The following is a 23,250-nucleotide window of genomic DNA, read 5'->3' as shown; positions in this document are numbered from 1 at the left end:
ATCTGATGTCACTCAGAGACAGCTGCGCTAACCAGTTAGCCACAGAGAGAGAGAAAACACCAACATCAACACGCAGCACATTGATATAGAAAACAGTTTATTCAGTGAGCTAACAGTGTAACTATTGTATACAGGACAATACTGCTGCATGACGAGTACCACTGTCCGTGGTCGCGCCAACCAGACTATCATTATCCACACACACACACACACACACACACACTCCGACCAGACTTGTGTCATCCACATGTTTATGATTATGAGAGAGTCAGTTACGGAACAAAAAACAAAAACACACGTTCGTTTTTAGAACAATGTACATTGTTATTGAAATAAACAACATGCAAAAGTACTGTTTTCTAATATAGGTGACAGTTGTTACCGCGTTTACAGCCCACCGGGCAACAGCTGTCAGTTCAACATCTAGTTTTGATTTACATTTGGTTGATTTGTCAACTATTGTGACTTCAACAACAAAATGTCACCATGTCATTGGATTTAGGTTCAAATTTAGGTGAAAAAAAGAAGGACTTTTTACAATTCCACGGAGTTTTCCACATTGATTCAACATCATCACTTTGATTTGGGGTTGAAATGACGTGTAAAACAACGTTGAATAATCCAGTTTTTTGCCCAGTGGGAATACAGTTCTTTAATGAACAAAAACATCTAAAAAAAAATATCATTTACGTTTAACCTTTATTTAACGAGGCAAGTCAGTTGAGAACAAATTATTTTTTTACAATGATGGCCTACCCCGGCCAAACCCGGACGACGCTGGGCCAATTGTGCCATGCCCTATGGGACTCCCAATCACGGCCGGTTGTGATACAGCCTGGATTCGAACCAAGGTGTCTGTAGAGACGCCTCAAAAACTGAGATGCAGTGCCTTAGACCGCTTAGACCACTCGGGAGCCCCCTTTGAATTATTAACCCATATCAAAAATGTGTATCCTTCACAAGTACTTTATCAACCTCTATTTGTACGATTGTAATTAAAGACAAAGGATATATGCATGGATAATCCTAAATGCAGTTTTACCAGCGGATAATAAAACACCAACACTCTACCTTTACTAGCGGATCAAACGTGATGTTCTTGAACGATAAAACAGCCTACAAAAAAACATTGCCGAAACGAGAATCACTTTACAAACCACTAACTGTGCAATTGGTTTGAGTAACAGTTGTTAGACGGATTTAGAAAAGTGTCCCAGTGCGCAAAATCTTTGTGATTGTCTTACCTAAATTCGCGCAGTTCTGTTAAAAGTAGTGCCCTGGCTGAAGTGCCAGTGTTGCGGGGGCTGTTTTATGGCGCTCGGGATTCCCCCTCCCTATTCCAGTCTCTATTCACAAGTACTTGTTCCCCCTAGCGGAATTGTCCAGCTATTCAAGAAATTGCGCGTGTGTTCATCATCATCATTATCATTATGATCATTAACTCCTCGAATAATACATACCAGATGTCTTTTCTGAGAATGAAAATTGTAGGGAAAAATAAAAAAATGTTTATGGTTTACATTTCCTGTAGATGACATAGGTGACACTCATCAACATAACTGTACATACCTAAAAGGTATGGGTTTTACAGACATCCCCATTATGGAATTCTCCAATATACACTAAGCCGTGGCTTGTTTAGGGTATCATTATTTACAATGTCTGGTAAAATATATGACAAAAAAAAATATTTCTGAAAAAAACAAACATTTTTTTTGTTTCAAATTTAAAATCTGTAATTCAGATATTTAGATATTAGTAATTGTAGAAAAGATCAACTACAGCAAGTTAGTAAAAAGTAATCAATATTTTCTATTAAAAAAAACGGAACAATTAAGTATTAATCCATCTGTAGCCTAGCCAAAAAGTGCACTTAGCTCTAAAAACTCTGACTCTTCCTAAACACAAGCATGTACATACAACTAAAAGGCTCTGCATGGTCAACCCGACATCTGCAGTGGCCATACATCACTTCGTGGAGCAGAGTAGAGCTGTTGACAAGGAAGTGAGTTTGTGTTTATGCAGGACCTCCAGCCCTCACCTTTCGTCAAGGAGCACGGAGATGCAGTACGGAGATCGATTTGGCCTCCTCAAGCCTCCGGAGCCTCCGCCATTGCGTCACACCCTCCGTACGGGGCCTCCAGCTCATATTGCTGGAGCAAGCATAAATTAGTTTTAAGCCTTGTTTCAGCCTTAAAGCCAATTTAAGCTTGATCTGGCATGCGGCCCAGAGTCTCAATATGAAGAGTGTGACTCAATTGCAGTGCCTCTGGAGGCTGGATGAGGCCAAATCGAGCTCCTTATGGCGATGCCGTGCGCCTCCCAAATTCCGTAACAACGCGAAGGGATCCGTAATAGCTCCATATAGCTCCGGATTGACATGATTGGTTGACGGTAGGTGGGGAGGTACATCCTGTATAAACATAAATTAACTTCCTTGACAACAAAAATGTAGAACTTTGACGACAGGCTATCAGAACAAGTTCACAAATAAAAAACATATTTATGATACCTTGTCTAGGGATTTCTAAGACACAAAAATTAGTTTGAACTCCTGGAAAGAGATCAGGGAGGTAAATGGGGATAGAAGGGTGAAGAGGTCAATGGAATGAAGACCGTGGGGGGAGAGAAGGACGCTGGATTGGCACACACACACACACACACTAGCATACAGAAATCAGAGGTGGAAGTTAAAGTCATTTTTTAACCTGTAATGCAGTTGATTGATGACATGAACATGTATTGGGGTTGACATCCATACAAGCATTTTTACTTCAACGTAGTGTGAAATACACAAATAAACAATAGCCTTAAATGTAGACTAATTTTGCTGTGGGGGCAAATGGGGAGATTTGTGATGGAGATGCAGCCTTTGTACTTCATGTTGTTTTGGCTGAGCTCCTATGTCAAGCACCGGGAAACAGACTCCGACATCTCAGTAGAGATAAGATCTTGTCTTTTCAGTTTAGCCAGTTGCTCGGAAATTAGCTGGATGGCTATAGAGATGATCCCTGAATCACTGGGAGTTGTGCGGTTCGGACCAATTTATTTAATGCTGTACGGCCACTGCTAGATGTTGGATTGACCATGCAGAGCCTTTTAAGAGGACAACACTGACAGAGGAGGATACAAAGTGATGAAATAAACATTGTTTTAAACAGGACAGTGTTGTGTTTTTTTTTTTCCACTGTACATTTTTCATTCACTGTACTAACAAATATAAAAACATTTTGTACAAAACATTTGCTGGTTACAAGTAAGTTTAGGCACAAGTGAAAGTCGATCAGGAGGAAATTGTCACTACTGTCGTGATTAATTAGCTGCTGTAACACTTTAGGTTGTCCCCCCCCAAACGAAAATCCTTATGTTTCTTCGCTACTGGATCCCAGAGATAACACTGAATGTCATTGGATGGTCTTTCACCATCTCAGGATGATCCTTTTCCACACTTCATCTGTAGAAAGAAAGAAAACGTGTGGTTGATAGCGTTTCTCACAATATAGATTATATCAACTTGGATCAATACACGCTTTCATAGAAAAAGAAGAAGAAGAAGAAGGCTGCGTTTAGACAGGCAGCTCAAATCTGATCTCTTTCCACCAATCACATCACATCTTTTCACAGCATATCATTTGAAGACCTGATCCGATTGGTCAAAATACCAATCAAAGTAACTTTTGGGTGGGGGGCTTCCTGTCTAAACACAGACAAAGAAGAAGAAGAAGAATGGGAGATCTTTGTACTGTTACCTGTTTTAGATGTTTAGGCATGATGTCCCATGGGGTTAGCAGTGTCTAGTCCAGGATGTGGTGATGCCTGGTGTTGCTGCAGGCCCTGGGCATCTGTTAACCCAGCTGACATCTTCACCTGCTCCTTCCTCCTCAGACAGGCTGTCTTAGGGTTCAGGTTACGCTCTAGAGGTAGCAGATCACACGGACATCAACGTTAGTACTGTCTCATGGACCTGACAGGGAAACAGGACATCGACGTTAGTACTGTCTCATAGACCTGACAGGGAAACAGGACATCAACGTTAGTACTGTCTCATGGACCTGACAGGGAAACAGGACATCAACGTTAGTTCTGTCTCATAGACCTGACAGGGAAACAGGACATCGACGTTAGTACTGTCTCATGGACCTGACAGGGAAACAGGACATCAATGTTAGTTCTGTCTCATAGACCTGACAGGGAAACAGGACATATCCCCTTCTACGCAGCCCCTCCCATGAATTTTATTTTACCTTTATTTAACTAGGCAAGTCAGTTAAGATTTTTTTTTTTTTCAATGATGGCCTAGGAACAGTGGGCAGAACAGTTTAGGGGCAGAACGACAGATTTGTACCTTGGGGATTTGAACTTGCAACCTTTCGGTTACTAGTCCAACGCTCTAAACACTAGGCTACCCTGCCGCCCCATTTATGTTCCACTGTAGTGAAGTATGTACTCATTCAACTTATATTTATACAGATTATTTAGATAATAACTATATCTCAATGTATATTTCCGTCTTTTCTTAATCTCCTTCTCAATCTCTTATTGGATAGAGAAAATACAATGTTTCTCTCCTCAGACCTTCTCCTCCAATGTGTTTTGAGAAGGAGTCGAGGAGAGCGGAGTCAGGGAGAGAGGAGTCGAGGAGAGAGGAGTCGAGAGAGGATGCGAAGAATGATGAATTAAGAAATAGACATAATCTCTTTTGCAAAAGAGAGACCTGTTCAAGATGGTAGCCGTACTGACCTCTGACTTGTTGTTCTAGACTAAGTATTACAGCCACGGCCTGGTGTAAAACAAGTAGCTTGGTCTGGGGCTTCTCGCTCTTCAGGTGCAGCTGGGTCATGTGACCCAGTTCTTTGAAAGACTCGTTGATGTCACGGACACGAAGGCGCTCGCGGGCGTTGTTGGCCATCCGTCGCTCCCGCTCCCGCTCAGCCTTCTGCTCCGGACTCAGGTTGTCCTCTTCCTCATGGATGCTGCTGAAGAGGAGAAAAGAAAGGGAGGGTGAGTGTTAGAATTGTCAGTTGCCATGTGGCGCCCTCTGGTGGGAATTATTTGAATTTCTTTTTTCTTTTCTTTTTATTTTACCAGGCAAGTCAGTTAAGAACAAATTCTTATTTACAATGACAGCCTAGGAACAGTGGGTTAACTGCCTGTTCAGGGGCAGAACGACAGATTTGTACCTTATCAGCTCAGGGGTTTGAACTTGCAACCTTCCGGTTACTAGTCCAACGCTCTAACCACTAGGCTACCCTGTCACCCCAGGGTAGCCTATTTTTGGGGGGGTTGAGTTGGAATTCTGATCATGCGCCAAAAAAAAAAAATGTGCGTTGAATATTGAATTCATTACCAGTTTTTACCACTCAAACAGATAGATAGGCAGCTACCCAGCCAGCAGGCAAATCTGGTTGAAATGACATCATAACAACCATTTCCCCCTGCTCGGTAGAGGGAGAATAGCTTCGTTCTAGATCTGTGACAACTCTGACAAGACAGCCTGGGATCAGGCTAGAGGCAGAAAGCATAAAGCTGATCTGGGATCAGGCTAGAGGCAGATAGCATAACGCTGACCTGGGATCAGGCTGGAGGCAGAAAGCATAAAGCTGATCGGGAATCAGGCTAGAGGCAGAAAGCTGATCTGGGACAAGGCTACAGACAGACAGAGAGAGAATGTATAAAGTTGATCTGGAATCAGGCTAGAGGCAGATCTGGGACAAGGCGACAGACAGACAGACAGACAGACAGACAGACAGACAGACAGACAGACAGACAGACAGACAGACAGACAGACAGACAGACAGACAGACAGACAGACAGACAGACAGACAGACAGACAGACAGACAGACAGACAGACAGACAGGGAGACAGAGACAGACAGACAGAGAGTGTATAAAGTTGATCTGGGATCAGGCTAGAGGCAGAGAGAGATAGCGTAAAGCTATTTTTGCTGTCCTCACCTGGTCATGCTGTCTCCTTGCGTCTTGTGTGACACGCTCTCCTCGTCGGAGCGCTGGCTGTGGCTGTCAGAGCTGTGGCTGTGTCTGTGACCCTGGTAGTGATGGCTGTGATGTAGCTCATACTGCTCATCTTTCTCCAGACCCTCCAACTTCAGCTCCAAGCCACCAAGTCCTGCAGGAAGACCCGCTGGGAAGGAGTGGCCTTGGTTGTTGTGTGAACGGCTCTGCAACACAGGGTGGTGGTTGTTGTTGTTCAGATTGACAGCCTCTACCTGTACACACACAAGAGAATAGGTGCAATAAATATACACATACACTACACGGCCAAAAGCATGTGGACATCCCTTCAAATTAGCGGACTTGGCTATTTCAGCCACACCCCGTTGCTGACAGGTGTATAAAATCGAGCACACAGCCATGCAATCTCCATAGACAAACATTGGCAGCTCTAGATAAGAGCGTCTGCTGTATGACTAAAAAGATAAACATGTGAATCTCTGTCAGACAAGGTGCCGTTTATCAATATATTCAGCTCGTTTTTTTCGTTTAATATATTCAGCTTGTTTTTTTTTGTTGTTGTTTTTTTAAAAAGTGGGTATTATGACTCATACACTGGTACTCTGTGTGTACAGTAGTAAGTAGTACGAGCACATCCAAATGAGGAAAAAGTGGGTATTATGACTCATACGCTGGTACTCTGTGTGTACAGTAGTAAGTAGTACGAGCACATCCAAACGAGGAAAAAGTGGGTATTATGACTCATACGCTGGTACTCTGTGTGTACAGTAGTAAGTAGTACGAGCACATCCAAACGAGGAAAAAGTGGGTATTATGACTCATACGCTGGTACTCTGTGTGTACAGTAGTAAGTAGTACGAGCACATCCAAACGAGGAAAAAGTGGGTATTATGACTCATACGCTGGTACTCTGTGTGTACAGTAGTAAGTAGTACGAGCACATCCAAACGAGGAAAAAATGGGTATTATGACTCATACGCTGGTACTCTGTGTGTACAGTAGTAAGTAGTACGAGCACATCCAAACGAGGAAAAAGTGGGCGGTTGTATGAAATAAAGGTTTTGATTAAAAGTTTCCATTTGGACCACAAGACGCTACAGAGGGTAGTGCGTATGTCCCAGTGCGTCACTGGGGCCAAGCTTCCTGCCATACAGTAAATCTTTTCTTAACTCTATTTCTTGAACTGCATTGTTGGTTAGAAGGGCTGGTAAAGTAAAGCATTTCACGGTAAAGTCTACACCTGTCGTAATTGGCGCATGTGACAAATAGAATTTTGATTTGATTTACGGAAAATATGTCGAAATGAGATGTGGAAAATACGCATAACATAGCTGGAGTGTGTCTGGTGTGATTTGTAGAGCAGTGGTGGCAGGGTACACACAGACACACACACACAGACACAGACACACACACACCCACACACACAGACACACACACAGACACAGACACACACACAGACACACAGACACAGACACAGACACACCCACACACAGCCACACACAGAGACACACAGAGACACAGACACAGACACAGACACACACAGACACACACACCCACAGACACACACACAGACACAGACACAGACACACACAGACACAGACACACACAGACACACACAGACACACACAGACACACACACACACACACACTAGGCCTGTCTGAACCTCCGTGGGTAACATATGGTACCAATAGCCTTTCCCTACACGCTTCCCATACATAAAACAGACACAACCTGAAACTCTTTCACAAAGTAATGAATGGGACTCACCATGGCTGTGTCATGTGCCATGGTGGTTCTGTGTCCATGGTTAGCCTGGTTCAACAGGCTGTGGATGTCAGACGGCAGGCTGGGGATGGGTCCTGCCGCATGGTTATGCAGCACATAGATCACATCATCCAATCTGTCTAGACGATTCTCCAACTGAGACTAGAGAGAGAGGAGAGAGGAGAGAGAGAGAGAGAGAGAGAGAGAGGAGAGAGAGAGAGAGAGAGAGAGAGAAAGAGAGGAGAGAGAGAGGAGAGAGAGAGAGGAGAGAGAGAGGAGAGAGAGAGAGGAGAGCGAGAGAGAGAGGAGAGAGAGAAAAGAGAAAGAGAGGGGAGAGAGAGAGGAGAGAGGAAAGAGAAAGGAGAGAGAGGGTGTTATTATCATGCTGAGAATGAAACATTGCAGTGCTTGAGGCTATAATATAAGGAGATAAACTCAGCAAAAAAAATAAACATCCTCTCACTGTCAACTGCGTTTATTTTCAGCAAACTTAACATGTGTAAATATTTGTATGAACATAACAAGATTCAACAACTGAAACATTAACTGAACAAGTTCCACAGACATGTGACTAACATAAATGGAATAATGTGTCCCTGAATAAAGGAGGGGGTCAAAATCAAAAGTAACATTCAGTATCTGGTGTGGCCACCAGCTGCATTAAGTACTGCAGTACATCTCCTCCTCGTGGACTGCACCAGATTTGCCAGTTCTTGTTACCCCACTCTTCCACCAAGGCACCTGCAAGATCTTGGACAGAGTACAGGCCTCGGTGTAACGCTCATTCCTTCGACGATAAACGCGAATCCGACCATCACCCCTGGTGAGACAAAACCGCGACTCGTCAGCGAAGAGCACTTTTTGCCAGTCCTGTCTGGTCCAGCGACGGTGGGTTTGTGCTCATAGGCAAAGTTGTTGCCTGTGATGTCTGGTGAGGACCTGCCTTACAACAGGCCTACAAAAGCCCTCAGTCCTTCCTCTCTCAGCCTATTGCACTGATCGAGGGATTGTGCGTTCCTGGTTTAATTCGGGCAGTTGTTGTTGCCATCCTGTACCTGACCCGCAGGTGTGATGTTCGGATGTACCGATCCTGTGCAGGTGTTGTTACATGTGGTTTGCCACTGCGAGGACAATCAGCTGTCTGCCCTGTCCCCCTGTAGCACTGTCTTAGGCGTCTCACAGTAGAGACATTACAATTTATTTCCCTGGCCACATCTGTAGTCCTCATACCTCCTTGCACCATGCCTAAGGCACGTTCACGCTGATGAGCAGGGACCTTGGGCATCTTTATTTTGGTGTTTTTCAGAGTCAGTAGAAAGGCCTCTTTAGTGTCCTAAGTTTTCATAACTGTGACCTTAATTGCCTACCGTCTGTAAGCTGTTAGTGTCTTAACGACCGTTCCACAGGTGCATGTTCATTAATTGTTTGTGCATGGGAAACAGTGTTTAAACCATTTACAATGAAGATCTGTGAAGTTATTTGGATTTTTACGAATTATCTCAGGTCCTGAAAAAGGGACGTTTCTTTTTTTTGCTGAGTTTATGTATTTTGATGAGTTGGATCAATTCAAAGACAGCAGCATTTAGATAAAATATGACTCCAACAGACAACATCAATGATAGAATGTGTGGGTACAGTATTTGAACATTCTTCGTGGCCTACCAAAACTTAGCAAACAAAGATGTGTCACAGAGCTCCATGTCCTTACCAGTGATATAGGGGAGGCCTGGTAGCTGGAGGAGAGAGAGGCCTGGTTAGCTGGGGGACACGTTGCCGACCCTGTGTGTGGGGATGGAGACCTCTCTGGTGTGGAGGAGATTTCACTGCTGCTAGTGTAGTCAGGAGAATACATCTGAACACAGACAGAGGAGTAGAAGAAGAAGATGAGGGGGAGATAGAGGAGGGATAGAGGAGGAGTAGTGAGGGATAGAGGAGGGGTAGAGAGGGATAGAGGAGGGGTAGAGAGGGATAGAGGAGGGGTAGAGAGGGATAGAGGAGAGGTAGAGAGGGATAGAGGAGGGGTAGAAGAGAGATAGAGGGGTAGAGGAGGGATAGAGGAGGGGTAGAAGAGAGATAGAGGAGGGGTAGAGGAGGGATAGAGGAGGGGTAGAAGAGAGATAGAGGAGGGGTAGAGGAAGGACAGAGGGGGGTAGAGGAGGGGTAGAGGAGGGATAGAGGAGGGATAGAGAAGGGGAGGGATAGAGGAGGGGGAGAGGAGGAAGAGGAGGGGTAGAGGATGGGTAGAGGAGGGACAGAGGAGGTGTAGAGGAGGGATAGAGGAGGGACAGAGGAGGGGTAGAGGACAAATAGAGGAGGGGGAGAGGAGAGATAGAGAAGGGGGAGGGATAGAGGAGGGGTAGAGGAGGAGGGATAGAGGAGGGGTAGACGAGGGGTAGAGAAGGGATAGAGGAGGAGGAGAGGAGGGATGGAAGAGGGGGAGAGGAGGGATAGAGGAGGGATAGAGGACCGTGAGTAGTAACTCCATGCATCATTTTAAAAGCACAACTTGTAATTTCTCTGTGTGGTTTTATAACCACCACCTCAGGCCATGTAGCATGGCTCATAACCCGAGCTGACTATTATAATATTTTACTGGTTGGACAGACAAAAAGTCCAGCAGCACGGCCCAGGTTCTGGGTTGATAATAATACACAGTGGTTTGTTATAGGGACATTTCCCTATTGGTCATTGTGGCTTCACTTTGAAGTTGACTTTGTAAGTAGTCCCAGTACATACAGAAGCCAGTGTTTTCCCCAGGGCTGCTCCGGTCTGAGACCATCCTGTAGACGGGTGTCCTGTTGTGTTCTCTGAGCTGTTGGCTGACAGGGAGTGAGATGAAGCAGGGTTGTTACGGTGGAAGGTAGACATAGGAGGAAGACCCCTGTTCACCTCTACAGGTAAGACTGAATGGGGAGAATAGACCTGCAAAGCAATCAAACACATACACATGTCAAAAGGGGGAGGTGCAACTCAATATTAGATGGGCGATCCTAATGTTTTGTTCACTCACTGTATATTTTTACCTATTTGTCCCAAACTTTCTTACTTTTTAATATGAGAGCTCTGGTGAGTAAAATGGACTCTGTTTTTATCATATGGCGAATGAACTAAAAACTTACCAGGTGATTGTGTGACGGTTGCAGGTTACTGTAGCTTCCTGATTGGTGGGCTGAAGCCCCTCCCATTGCTCCATAGCCAGCCTGGTTCATTCCATTGGAGCTCCACATGTCAGGTGAACTGTCAATCCCCTGTTGTTCGCCACAGGAGGAGGGGTGTGAGGAGGAGTCAGGGTTGAGGTCGTGGTGACTTGGAGATTGATCGTAAACCTGAGAAGAAGATGGGGGGAACAGCTAAATTAAAGATTGTGAAGTAAACATCTAGAATACACTTTACACTTGTGTGTATAAGGTAGTTGTTGTGGAATTGTTAGGTTAGATTACTCGTTGGTTATTACTGCGCTGTCGGAACTAGAAGCACAAGCATTTCGCATTAACATCTGCATGTGACCAATACAATTTTATTTTATTTTATTTAGAATACTGAAACAATGACTTCAAAAAGTGACTCTTCCTCGTCACTGGAAACGATCGTTGACATAGCAGAGACTAGAGACCAAACACACACGGAGGACAAAACATGATCTTTCCATGACATGCACTGACCAGGTGAATCCTGGGAAAGCTATGATCCTTTATTTGATGTCACTTGCTAAATCCACTTCAATCAGTGTAGATGAAGGAGGAGGAGACACGGGTTACAGAAGTATTTTTAAGCCTTGAGACAACTGAGACATGGATTGTGTACGTGTGCCATTCAGAGGGTGAATGGGCCAGGCAAAAGACTTAGTGGCCTTCGAACAGGATATGGTAGTAGGTGCCAGGAGCACCGGTTTGAGTGTGTCAAGAACTGCAACGCTGCTGGGTTTTTCACGCTCAACAGTTTTCTGTGTGTATCAAGAACAGCATCCCTCAACTCAATACTATGAAGGTGTTCCTAATGTTTTGTACACTCAGTGTGCATAAATATAGAAACAGTAAAGCCTATGAATGCATGTGAATATACAGTATCATTCAAACGTTTGGACACACCTAGTCATTCAAGGGTTTTTCTTTATTTTTTACTATTCTCTTCATTGTGAAGACATCAAAACTATGAAATAACACATATGGAATCACGTAGTAACCAAAAAAAGTGTTAAACAAATCAAAATATCTTTTACATTTGAGATTCTTCAAAGTAGCCACCCTTTCCCTTAATGACAGCTTTGCACACTATTGGCATTCTCTCAACCAGCTTCATGAGGTCGTCACCTGGAATGCATTTCAAATTAACAGGTGTGCCTTGTTAAAAGTTAATTTGTGTAGTGTTTTTCCTTCTTAATGCATTTGAGCCAATCAGTCGTGTTGTGACAAGGTAGGGGTGGTATACAGAAGATAGCCCTATTTGGTAAAAGACCAAGTAAATACAGTGCCTTGCGAAAGTATTCGGCCCCCTTGAACTTTGCGACCTTTTGCCACATTTCAGGCTTCAAACATAAAGATATAAAACTGTATTTTCTTGTGAAGAATCAACAACAAGTGGGACACAATCATGAAGTGGAACGACATTTATTGGATATTTCAAACTTTTTTAACAAATCAAAAACTGAAAAATTGGGCGTGCAAAATTATTCAGCCCCTTTACTTTCAGTGCAGCAAACTCTCTCCAGAAGTTCAGTGAGGATCTCTGAATGATCCAATGTTGACCTAAATGACTAATGATGATAAATACAATCCACCTGTGTGTAATCAAGTCTCCGTATAAATGCACCTGCACTGTGATAGTCTCAGAGGTCCGTTAAAAGCGCAGAGAGCATCATGAAGAACAAGGAACACACCAGGCAGGTCCGAGATACTGTTGTGAAGAAGTTTAAAGCTGGATTTGGAAACAAAAAGATTTCCCAAGCTTTAAACATCCCAAGGAGCACTGTGCAAGCGATAATATTGAAATGGAAGGAGTATCAGACCACTGCAAATCTACCAAGACCTGGCCGTCCCTCTAAACTTTCAGCTCATACAAGGAGAAGACTGATCAGAGATGCAGCCAAGAGGCCCATGATCACTCTGGATGAACTGCAGAGATCTACAGCTGAGGTGGGAGACTCTGTCCATAGGACAACAATCAGTCGTATATTGCACAAATCTGGCCTTTATGGAAGAGTGGCAATAAGAAAGCCATTTCTTAAAGATATCCATAAAAAGTGTTGTTTAAAGTTTGCCACAAGCCACCTGGGAGACACACCAAACATGTGGAAGAAGGTGCTCTGGTCAGATGAAACCAAAATTGAACTTTTTGGCAACAATGCAAAACGTTATGTTTGGCGTAAAAGCAACACAGCTCATCACCCTGAACACACCATCCCCACTGTCAAACATGGTGGGGGCAGCATCATGGTTTGGGCCTGCTTTTCTTCAGCAGGGACAGGGAAGATGGTTAAAATTGATGGGAAGATGGATGGAGCCAAATACAGGACCATTCTGTAAGAAAACCTGATGGAGTCTGCAAAAGACCTGAGACTGGGACGGAGATTTGTCTTCCAACAAGACAATGATCCAAAACATAAAGCAAAATCTACAATGGAATGGTTCAAAAATAAACATATCCAGGTGTTAGAATGGCCAAGTCAAAGTCCAGACCTGAATCCAATCGAGAATCTGTGGAAAGAACTGAAAACTGCTGTTCACAAATGCTCTCCATCCAACCTCACTGAGCTCGAGCTGTTTTGCAAGGAGGAATGGGAAAAAATTTCAGTCTCTCGATGTGCAAAACTGATAGAGACATACCCCAAGCGACTTACAGCTGTAATCGCAGCAAAAGGTGGCGCTACAAACTATTTTAACTTAAGGGGGCTGAATAATTTTGCACGCCCAATTTTTCAGTTTTTGATTTGTTAAAAAGTTTGAAATATCCAATAAATGTCGTTCCACTTCATGATTGTGTCCCACTTGTTGTTGATTCTTCACAAAAAATACAGTTTTATATCTTTATGTTTGAAGCCTGAAATGTGGCACAAGGTCGCAAAGTTCAAGGGGGCCGAATACTTTCGCAAGGCACTGTATTATGGCAAGAACAGCTCAAATAAGCAAAGGAAAAACGAAGGTCCATCATTACTTTTAGACATGAAGGTCAGTAAATGCTGAACATTTCAAGCACTTTAAAAGTTTCTTCAAGTGCAGTCGCAAAAACCATCAAGTGCTATGATGAAACTGGCTCTCATGAGGACTGCCACAAGAAAGGAAGACCCAGAGTGAACTCTGCTACAGAAGATAAGTTCATTAGAGTTACCAGCCTCAGAAATTGCAGCCCAAATAAATGCTTTCACAGAGTTCAAGTAACAGACACATCTCAACATCAACTGTTCAGAGGCGAGAGCGTGAATCAGGACTTCATGGTTGAATTGCTGCAAAGAAACTATTACTAAAGGACACCAAAAATAAGAAGAGATTTGCTTGGGCCAAGAAACACGAGCAATGGACATTAGACCGGTGGAAATCTTGGTTCCAACCGCCGTGTTTTTGTGAGACGCAGACTAGGTGAATGGATGATCTCCACATGTGTGGTTCCCACTGTGAAGCATGGAGGAGGAGGTGTGATGGTGTGGGAGTGCTTTGCTGGTGACACTGTCAGTGATTTATTTAGAATTCAAGGCACACTTAACCAGCATGGCTACCACAGCATTCTGCAGCGATACACCATCCCATCTGGTTTGCACTTAGAGAGACTATCAAGTGTTTTTCAACAGGACCCAACATACCTCCAGGCTGTGTAAGAGCTATTTGACAAAGAAGGAGAGTGATGGAGTGCTGCATCAGATGACCTGGCCACCACAATAAACCGATCTCAACCCAATTGAGATGGTTTGGGATGAGTTGGACAGCAGAGCGAAGGGAAAGCAGCCAACAAGTGCTCAGCATATGTGGGAATGCCTTCAAGACTGTTGGAAAAGCATTCCTCATGAAGCTGGTTGAGAGAATACCAACAGTGTGCAAAGCTGTCTTCAAGACAAAGGGTGGCTACTTTGAAGAATCTCAAATATAAAATATATTTTGATTTGTTGATTCCATATGTGTTGTTTCATAGTTTGATGTCTTCACTATTGTTCTACAATGTAGAAAATAGCACAAATAAAGAAAAACCTTGAATGAGTAGGTGTGTCCAAGTTTTTGACTGGTACTGTATGTCCATGGACCAATGCAATGCCAGAACTGTGAACTGAAGTTACCGTACACTACAGCAAGCTACAGTACACTACAGCATACTACAGCACAAAACAGCATACTGCAGTACACTACAGTATACTACAGTACACTACAGTACACTCACAATATGACAGTACACTACAGCATGCTACAGTGCACTACAGTATACTACAGTACATTACAGCATACACTAAATAATACCACAGTACACTAAAGAATACTAAAGAATACTACAGTACACTACAGTATACTACAGTACACTAAAAATACTACAGTACACTACAGAATGCTACAGTACACTACAGTATACTACAGTACCCTACAGCATACCCTACAGTACACTGAACAATGCTACAGTACACCACAGTACACTAAATAATGATACAGTACACTACAGTACTCTAAAACATACTACAATACACTACAGCATACTACAGCATACTTCAGTATACTACAGAATACTACAATACACTACAGCATACTACAGTATACTACAGCATACTACAGTTCACTACATTACAGAATACTACAGAATACTGCAATACACTACATAACACTATAGTACACTAAAGTACACTACAGAACACTCCCGGATACCACAGTACGCTACGGTTCACTACATTACAGAATACCACAGTACACTACAGGATACCACAGTACACTACAGTACATTGCAGTACACTACAGAATACTACAGTACACTACAATACATTACAGTACACTACATAATACTACACTACAGTACACTACAGTACACTGCAGGATACCACAGTACACTACACTACACTACAGTACATTACATTACATTACAGTACACTACAGAATACTACAGTACACACCAGTACACTACAGTATACTACAGTACAGTACACAAAATCAGTGTGTTGATTGGAACAGATTTAGAGCTATTGTGTTAATCCCTAAACTGGGTGATCCATGCACCTCCTTATCCGGGTTTAGGGAACAGCATTTCCTCCCCGTCACTGCACAGCCCTGGAGGTAGGGTGGGAGGGATAGATTGGGATAGATAGATTTCCATGTGGAAAACGCTGCAGAATCATATTGGATACATCCTCTTCAGACAGCATGATCACACCACAGGACCTGACCACAGGACCTCACCACAGGATCACACCACAGGATCTGACCACAGGACCACACCACAGGACCACACCACAGTATCTCACAACAGTATCACACCACAGTATCTCACCACAGTATCACACCACAGTATCACACCACAGGACCACACCACAGGATCTGACCACAGGACCACACCACAGTATCTCACCACAGTATCACACCACAGTATCACACCACAGGACCTGACCACAGGACCTCACCACATGATCACACCACAGGATCTGACCACAGGACCACACCACAGGACCACACCACAGTATCTCACCACAGTATCACACCACAGGACCTGACCACAGGACCACACCACAGGATCTGACCACAGGACCACACCACAGGACCACACCACAGTATCTCACCACAGTATCACACCACAGTATCACACCACAGGACCTGACAACAGGACCACACCACAGGATCTGACCACAGGACCTGACAACAGGACCACACCACAATATCACACCACAGGATCACACCACAGGACCACATCACAGGACCACACCACAATATCACACCACAGGATCACACCACAGGACCACACCACAGGACCTGACCACAGGACCACACCACAGGACCACACCACAATATCACACCACAGGACCACACCACAGGACCTGACCACAGGACCACACCACAATATCACACCACAGGACCACACCACAGGACCACACCACAATATCACACCACAGGATCACACCACAGGACCACACCACAATATCACACCACAGGACCACACCACAATATCACACCACAGGATCACACCACAATATCACACCACAATATCACACCACAGGACCACACCACAATATCACACCACAGGATCACACCACAGGACCACACCACAGTATCACACCACAGGACCACACCACAGGATCACACCACAGGACCACACCACAATATCACACCACAATATCACACCACAGGACCACACCACAGGATCACACCACAGGACCACACCACAGTATCACACCACAGGACCACACCACAGGATCACACCACAGTATCACACCACAGGACCACACCACAGGACCACACCACAGGACCACAGATGTAATGGGGTATGATACTTTGTATCACCTAGAAAAATAACTGCCAGGGAAATTACAATATAATAATACTTTTTACAATAATAAAAAATGAGAATTAACTACAGTATCATTGTAGGATGTAATACCCACCCACCTACACACCCACCATTGTTACCCCGACGACAACGCACAGTAAAGCAGACTGGCCCCTTAAAGACTCTGTTGAACATGATCACACACACCATACACACAACTCCCCTCCCCCCCACACACACACCATACACACAACCCCCCTTCCCACACATACACACACACAGCTCTAGCCGTAACCTTGGCTGGTACGAGTCCTGTGGTGATAGTGGGAACAGGCCAAATATAGGAGCCCCTGCCGTCGCCAACCCTGCTACACACACACACGCACACACACACACACACACACACACAAGCCCTGTCTGAACCTCCGTGGGTAGCATATGGTACAGGATAAAGCCAATTGTCCTCCTTACTATGGGACGGAGCAGGCAACCCGTTAATAACAAACACACACACACACACACGCTCACTCCTTGGATGAAGTATGCGACCCGTTAATAATGGCCACACCCCCGCCCCAGCACACCCTCGCTGTCCCCCGCTGTCCCCCAATAAATCCCCCCCCGACACACACCCTGAAACACGCATACATAAACCGTCAACATGGTGCTCTCTTTTAGTGCCTCATTGATTTACTAACCATCAATAACGGCATCGCTAAAGATTAGAGACTCTCCATATGTGAAGAACACAACTGAAGTAAAGCAAACACATAGTATATGAGACATGTTCATAGTTCTGTGTTACGTTAGCATCTCTGATAGCAACAAAAACTAAATAGTTCTGTGTTCCGTTAGCATCTCTGATAGCAACAAAAATGAAATTGTTCTGTGTTCCGTTAGCATCTCTGATAGCAACAAAAACTAAATAGTTCTGTGTTCCGTTAGCATCTCTGATAGCAACAAAAATGAAATTGTTCTGTGTTCCGTTAGCATCTCTGATAGCAACAAATACTAAATAGTTCTGTGTTCCGTTAGCATCTCTGATAGCAACAAAAACTAAATAGTTCTGTGTTCTGTTAGCATCTCTGATAGCAACAAAAACGAAATGGCTTAAATATGTTATGAACAAGGACAAGACCACATTTTACACTCAAAATGTATACTTTCAATCATATACAGGAAGATTTAAATGAGTGTAATATTGACCAACTATTCAATTTGCCTCTGCTCTATAGTAACACCACATCCAAAATCTAGCCACATGCAATCAATTTGCCCGTCTGCGTCTAGTACAAACGTCTGGTTCTAGTTAGTTACTCTCTCAGAGATCAAAGCAGTCTTTAATTGCGCCTGATAATGATCCGTATAGGGACCAGTGTTAAAACAGACCAGGGGTTAAATCAAACAGAGATCAGAGCAGCAATCTGCTTCACGTCAAAAAAAATGGTAGACTGTAAAAAATGAGAATGATATGTGTTGTGTTCTCAGGTCTGTCTGAACAGAAAGAGGGATCTTGATCATTAACACAGTGTATTGATCACTGATGCACGTTACTGAACTCACTGACCACACAGTCAAGAGTAAAATGATCAATGTCACTTCAGTATGCATGAAAGAACTGCATGATCAAAGAAATCAAAATAATTTGTAAATCGAAATTCATAAACTTGGGAACTTTCCCCAAATTAATGAATAAACACTGACTGAATAGCACACAGAGTCCCAATCCCACTCACCATACAGTAATATCCCTTCCCAGACACACACTCAGCCATATGTGCCCATTCCTAACCCTTAAAACACATGGTTGCTGCAATAACTTTTGAGTAGCTGTAAATCAAAGCGTCTGTTCCTGTACTGGTATAGAATGTAGTCTGTATGGACTCCCTGGTGTGAATGGTATAGAATGTAGTCTGTATGGACTCCCTGGTGTGAATGGTATAGAATGTAGTCTGTATGGACTCCCTGGTGTGAATGGTATAGAATGGAGTCTGTACAGACTCCCTGGTGTGAATGGTATAGAATGGAGTCTGTACGGACTCCCTGGTGTGAATGGTATAGAATGGAGTCTGCATGGACTCCCTGGTGTGAATGGTATAGAATGGAGTCTGTACGGACTCCCTGGTGTGAATGGTATAGAATGGAGTCTGCATGGACTCCCTGGTGTGAATGGTATATAATGTAGTCTGTATGGACTCCTGGTGTGAATGGTATAGAATGGAGTCTGTATGGACTCCCTGGTGTGAATGGTATAGAATGTAGTCTGTATGGACTCCTGGTGTGAATGGTATAGAATGGAGTCTGTATGGACTCCCTGGTGTGAATGGTATAGAATGGAGTCTGTACGGACTCCCTGGTGTGAATGGTATAGAATGGAGTCTGCATGGACTCCCTGGTGTGAATGGTATAGAATGGAGTCTGTATGGACTCCCTGGTGTGAATGGTATAGAATGGAGTCTGTATGGACTCCCTGGTGTGAATGGTATAGAATGGAGTCTGCATGGACTCCCTGGTGTGAATGGTATAGAATGGAGTCTGTATGGACTCCCTGGTGTGAATGGTATAGAATGGAGTCTGTATGGACTCCCTGGTGTGAATGGTATAGAATGGAGTCTGCATGGACTCCCTGGTGTGAATGGTATAGAATGGAGTCTGCATGGACTCCCTGGTGTGAATGGTATAGAATGGAGTCTGCATGGACTCCCTGGTGTGAATGGTATAGAATGGAGTCTGCATGGACTCCCTGGTGTGAATGGTATAGAATGGAGTCTGCATGGACTCCCTGGTGTGAATGGTATAGAATGGAGTCTGCATGGACTCCCTGGTGTGAATGGTATAGAATGTAGTCTGCATGGACTCCCTGGTGTGAATGGTATAGAATGTAGTCTGTATGGACTCCCTGGTGTGAATGGTATAGAATGGAGTCTGTATGGACTCCCTGGTGTGAATGGTATATAATGTAGTCTGTACAGACTCCCTGGTGTGAATGGTATAGAATGTAGTCTGCATGGACTCCCTGGTGTGAATGGTATAGAATGTAGTCTGTACGGACTCCCTGGTGTGAATGGTATAGAATGTAGTCTGTACGGACTCCCTGGTAAATTACAATGAAATAGAAACGGATGAAGGACTAGCTAGTACATACAGTGGATAGAGTAGGTTTCCTTTGACGCGTCAATACTGTACTATTCTACGATAAGGTGTTATTACATTGATAGTGAACATATTGATAATGTATTTAAATTATCGATGCCTTATTCCATGAGTATATCAAGATAACGGAGAGAATATCAAGATAACGGAGAGTATATCACGATAACAGAGAGTATATCAATATAACAGAGAGTATATCAAGATAACGGAGAGAATATCACGATAACGGAGAGAATATCAATATAACGGAGAGTATATCGCGATAACGGAGAGTATATCACGATAACGGAGAGTATATCAAGATAACGGAGAGTATATCACGATAACGGAGAGCATATCGCGATAACGGAGAGTATATCACGATAACGGAGAGTATATCAAGATAGCGGAGAGTATATCACGATAACGGAGAGTATATCGCGATAACGGAGAGTATATCACGATAACGGAGAGTATATCAAGATAACGGAGAGAATATCAAGATAACGGAGAGTATATCACGATAGCATAGAGTATATCACGATAACTGCGATAACGGAGAGTATATCACGATAACAGAGAGTATATAAATTAAAGAGAACTATGTAGAGACCTCTATAGGACCTTCAAACTCAACTCTGGACCTTCAAGCCAGTTCCAATGCATTTCATTGTTCCCCCTCGAATCAGGGACTGATTTAGACCTGGGACATCAGGTGGGTGAAATTGATAATCAAGTAGAATAGAAAAGCAGCAGGCTCCGGACTTCGTAGGGTAAAAGTTGAATGCCCCCTGCTAAGGTCAAGAGAAGGAGAGATAATAGGAGAACATCTAATTACATCCAATCATTCACAAAGACCGTATGCAGACCGGTGCATACCTTTTTATCTAGAGTGGGAGCGTACTCACCGATTTGACGTAGCAATACATCAGGTTATTGCTGGTGGTCCCGGCAGAGACAGGATAGGAAGTGCAGTACATGATTCTGTTCCGTTTCAGATTCAGTTCAACACTCCAGTAGTTTCAGTAGTGTGTCTGGAAGTCCTGTAGTACCAACTCCAGTAAGTCAGTAGTGTCTCAGTATAGACCTGTGAGTCCACAGCTCCGGTCTCTGTTCATGTGCTCTGTAGTCGACATACACTCCTCCTCCTCCTCTGACCCATTACCCTGCAGCTCTCTTAACTACTCTGTCACAGACAACTTATGCAAATTAGGGCTGGTCCATTCCAGGAATTGGTGAGGGGTGATTTAGGGAGGGATTGGGGAGGTTCCACTGCTGCACACACAGTCACAGTCACACACGCTACCTACATATCTAGTGCCCCGTTGGTTTACTACTATATAACAGGGTGTCTTTCAAACGATAGGAGTGAGTGAACTTCAAAATAACGGATTAAAAAAGGCAGAGTAGACAGGGATTCCCTTCAAACACACCCCAACTAATCACACTCCTAACTCTAACCAAACACAACGCAACTAAACACACTCCTAACTCTAACCAAACACACCCCAACTAATCACACTCCTAACTCTAACCAAACACACCGCAACTAAACACATTCCTAACTCTAACCAAACACACCCCAACTAATCACACTCCTAACCAAACACACCCTAAATAAAAACACTCCTAACCAAACACACCCCAACTAAACACACTCCTAACTCTAACCAAACACACCCTAAATAAAAACACTCCTAACTAAACACACTCCTAACTAAACACACTCCTAACTAAACACACTCCTAACTAAACACACTCCTAAGTAAACACACCCAACTGAACACACTCCTAACTAAACACACCCAACTGAACACACTCCTAACTAAACACACTCCCAACTGAACACACTCCTAACTAAACACACCCAACTGAACACACTCTTAACTAAACACACTTCTAACTAAACACACTCCTAACTAAACACACTCCCAACTAAACACACTCCTAACTAAACACACCCAACTAAACACACTCCTAACTAAACACACCCTAACAAAACACACTCCTAACTAAACACACTCCTAACTAAACACACTCCTAACTAAACACACTCCTAACTAAACACACTCCTAACTAAACACACTCCTAACTAAACACACTCCTAACTAAACACACTCCTTACCAAACACAACCCAACTAAACACCCAACTGAACACACCCAACTGAACACACCCAACTAAACACACTCCTAACTAAACACACTACTAACTAAGCACACTCCTAACTAAGCACACTCCTAACTTAACACACTCCTAACTAAACACACTCCTAACTAAACACACCCCAACTAAACACACTCCTAAGTAAACACACCCAACTGAACACACTCCTAACTAAACACACCCAACAGAACACACTCCTAACTAAACACACTCCCAACTAAACACACTCCTAACTAAACACACCCAACTGAACACACCCAACTGAACACACCCAACTGAACACACCCAACTGAACACACCCAACTAAACACACCCAACTAAACACACTCTTAACTAAACACACCCTAACAAAACACAACCCAACTAAACACACTCCTAACTTAACACACTCCTAACTAAACCCACCCAACTGAACACACCCAACTAAACACACTTCTAACTAAACACACTTCTAACTAAACACACTTCTAACTAAATATGACTGATATGAAATGGCTAGCTCGTTAGCGGTGGTGCGCGCGCTAATAGCGTTTCATTCAGTGACGTCACTCGCTCTGAGACCTTGAAGTAATTGTTCCCCTTGCTCTGCAAGGGCCGTGGCTTTTCTGGAGCGATGGATAACTATGCTTCGAGGGTGGCTGTTGTCAATGTGTGCAGAGGGTCCCTGGTTTGAGCTCAGGTAGGGTCGAGGAGAGGGACGGAAGCAATACTGGTACATAAACACACTCCTAAATAAACCACACCCTAAAAAAACACCTCTTGTACATTAGTGTC

General features: G+C 43.7%; 2 protein-coding genes across 4 annotated transcripts in view; both read right to left on the bottom strand.

The window, feature by feature from the left end:
- The window catches only part of LOC112257499 (cingulin-like protein 1), a 31,974-nt gene extending 28,628 nt beyond the window's left edge, over positions 1 to 3,346 (bottom strand). For 2 of the 3 annotated variants that reach the window (XM_042323632.1, XM_042323653.1), the window contains exon 1: positions 1,245 to 3,346. The gene's annotated coding sequence lies outside the window, so the exon portion shown is untranslated. The remainder of the gene's footprint in view (positions 1 to 1,244) is intronic. The other variant, XM_042323695.1, reaches the window with a different exon arrangement.
- Positions 3,169 to 21,472, bottom strand: LOC112257361 (transcription factor 12-like). The gene is made up of 9 exons (XM_042323707.1): positions 21,220 to 21,472; positions 10,858 to 11,064; positions 10,475 to 10,660; positions 9,447 to 9,590; positions 7,742 to 7,900; positions 5,956 to 6,227; positions 4,741 to 4,976; positions 3,750 to 3,914; positions 3,169 to 3,454 (listed from the first exon to the last, which is right to left on the bottom strand). Exons 1-8 carry the CDS (start codon positions 21,289 to 21,291, stop codon positions 3,763 to 3,765), a joined length of 1,428 nt encoding a protein of 475 aa, XP_042179641.1. The 5' UTR covers positions 21,292 to 21,472; the 3' UTR covers positions 3,169 to 3,454; positions 3,750 to 3,762.
- Positions 21,473 to 23,250: the final 1,778 nt, after the last annotated feature.

The sequence above is a fragment of the Oncorhynchus tshawytscha genome, linkage group LG01 (assembly GCF_018296145.1).
Source record: "Oncorhynchus tshawytscha isolate Ot180627B linkage group LG01, Otsh_v2.0, whole genome shotgun sequence".
NCBI lineage: Eukaryota > Metazoa > Chordata > Actinopteri > Salmoniformes > Salmonidae > Oncorhynchus > Oncorhynchus tshawytscha.
This window is presented reverse-complemented; position numbering and strand designations above follow the sequence as displayed.

Coding starts and splice junctions, on each gene's coding strand:
- LOC112257361 (XM_042323707.1), bottom strand. CDS start 21,291: ATGTACTGCACTTCCTATCCTGTCTCTGCCGGGACCACCAGCAATAAC. Junction 10,661..10,857: donor AACCGTCACACAATCACCTG/GTAAGTTTTTAG, acceptor ATTGCTTTGCAG/GTCTATTCTCCCCATTCAGT. Junction 3,915..4,740: donor TCTAGAACAACAAGTCAGAG/GTCAGTACGGCT, acceptor TGCTACCTCTAG/AGCGTAACCTGAACCCTAAG.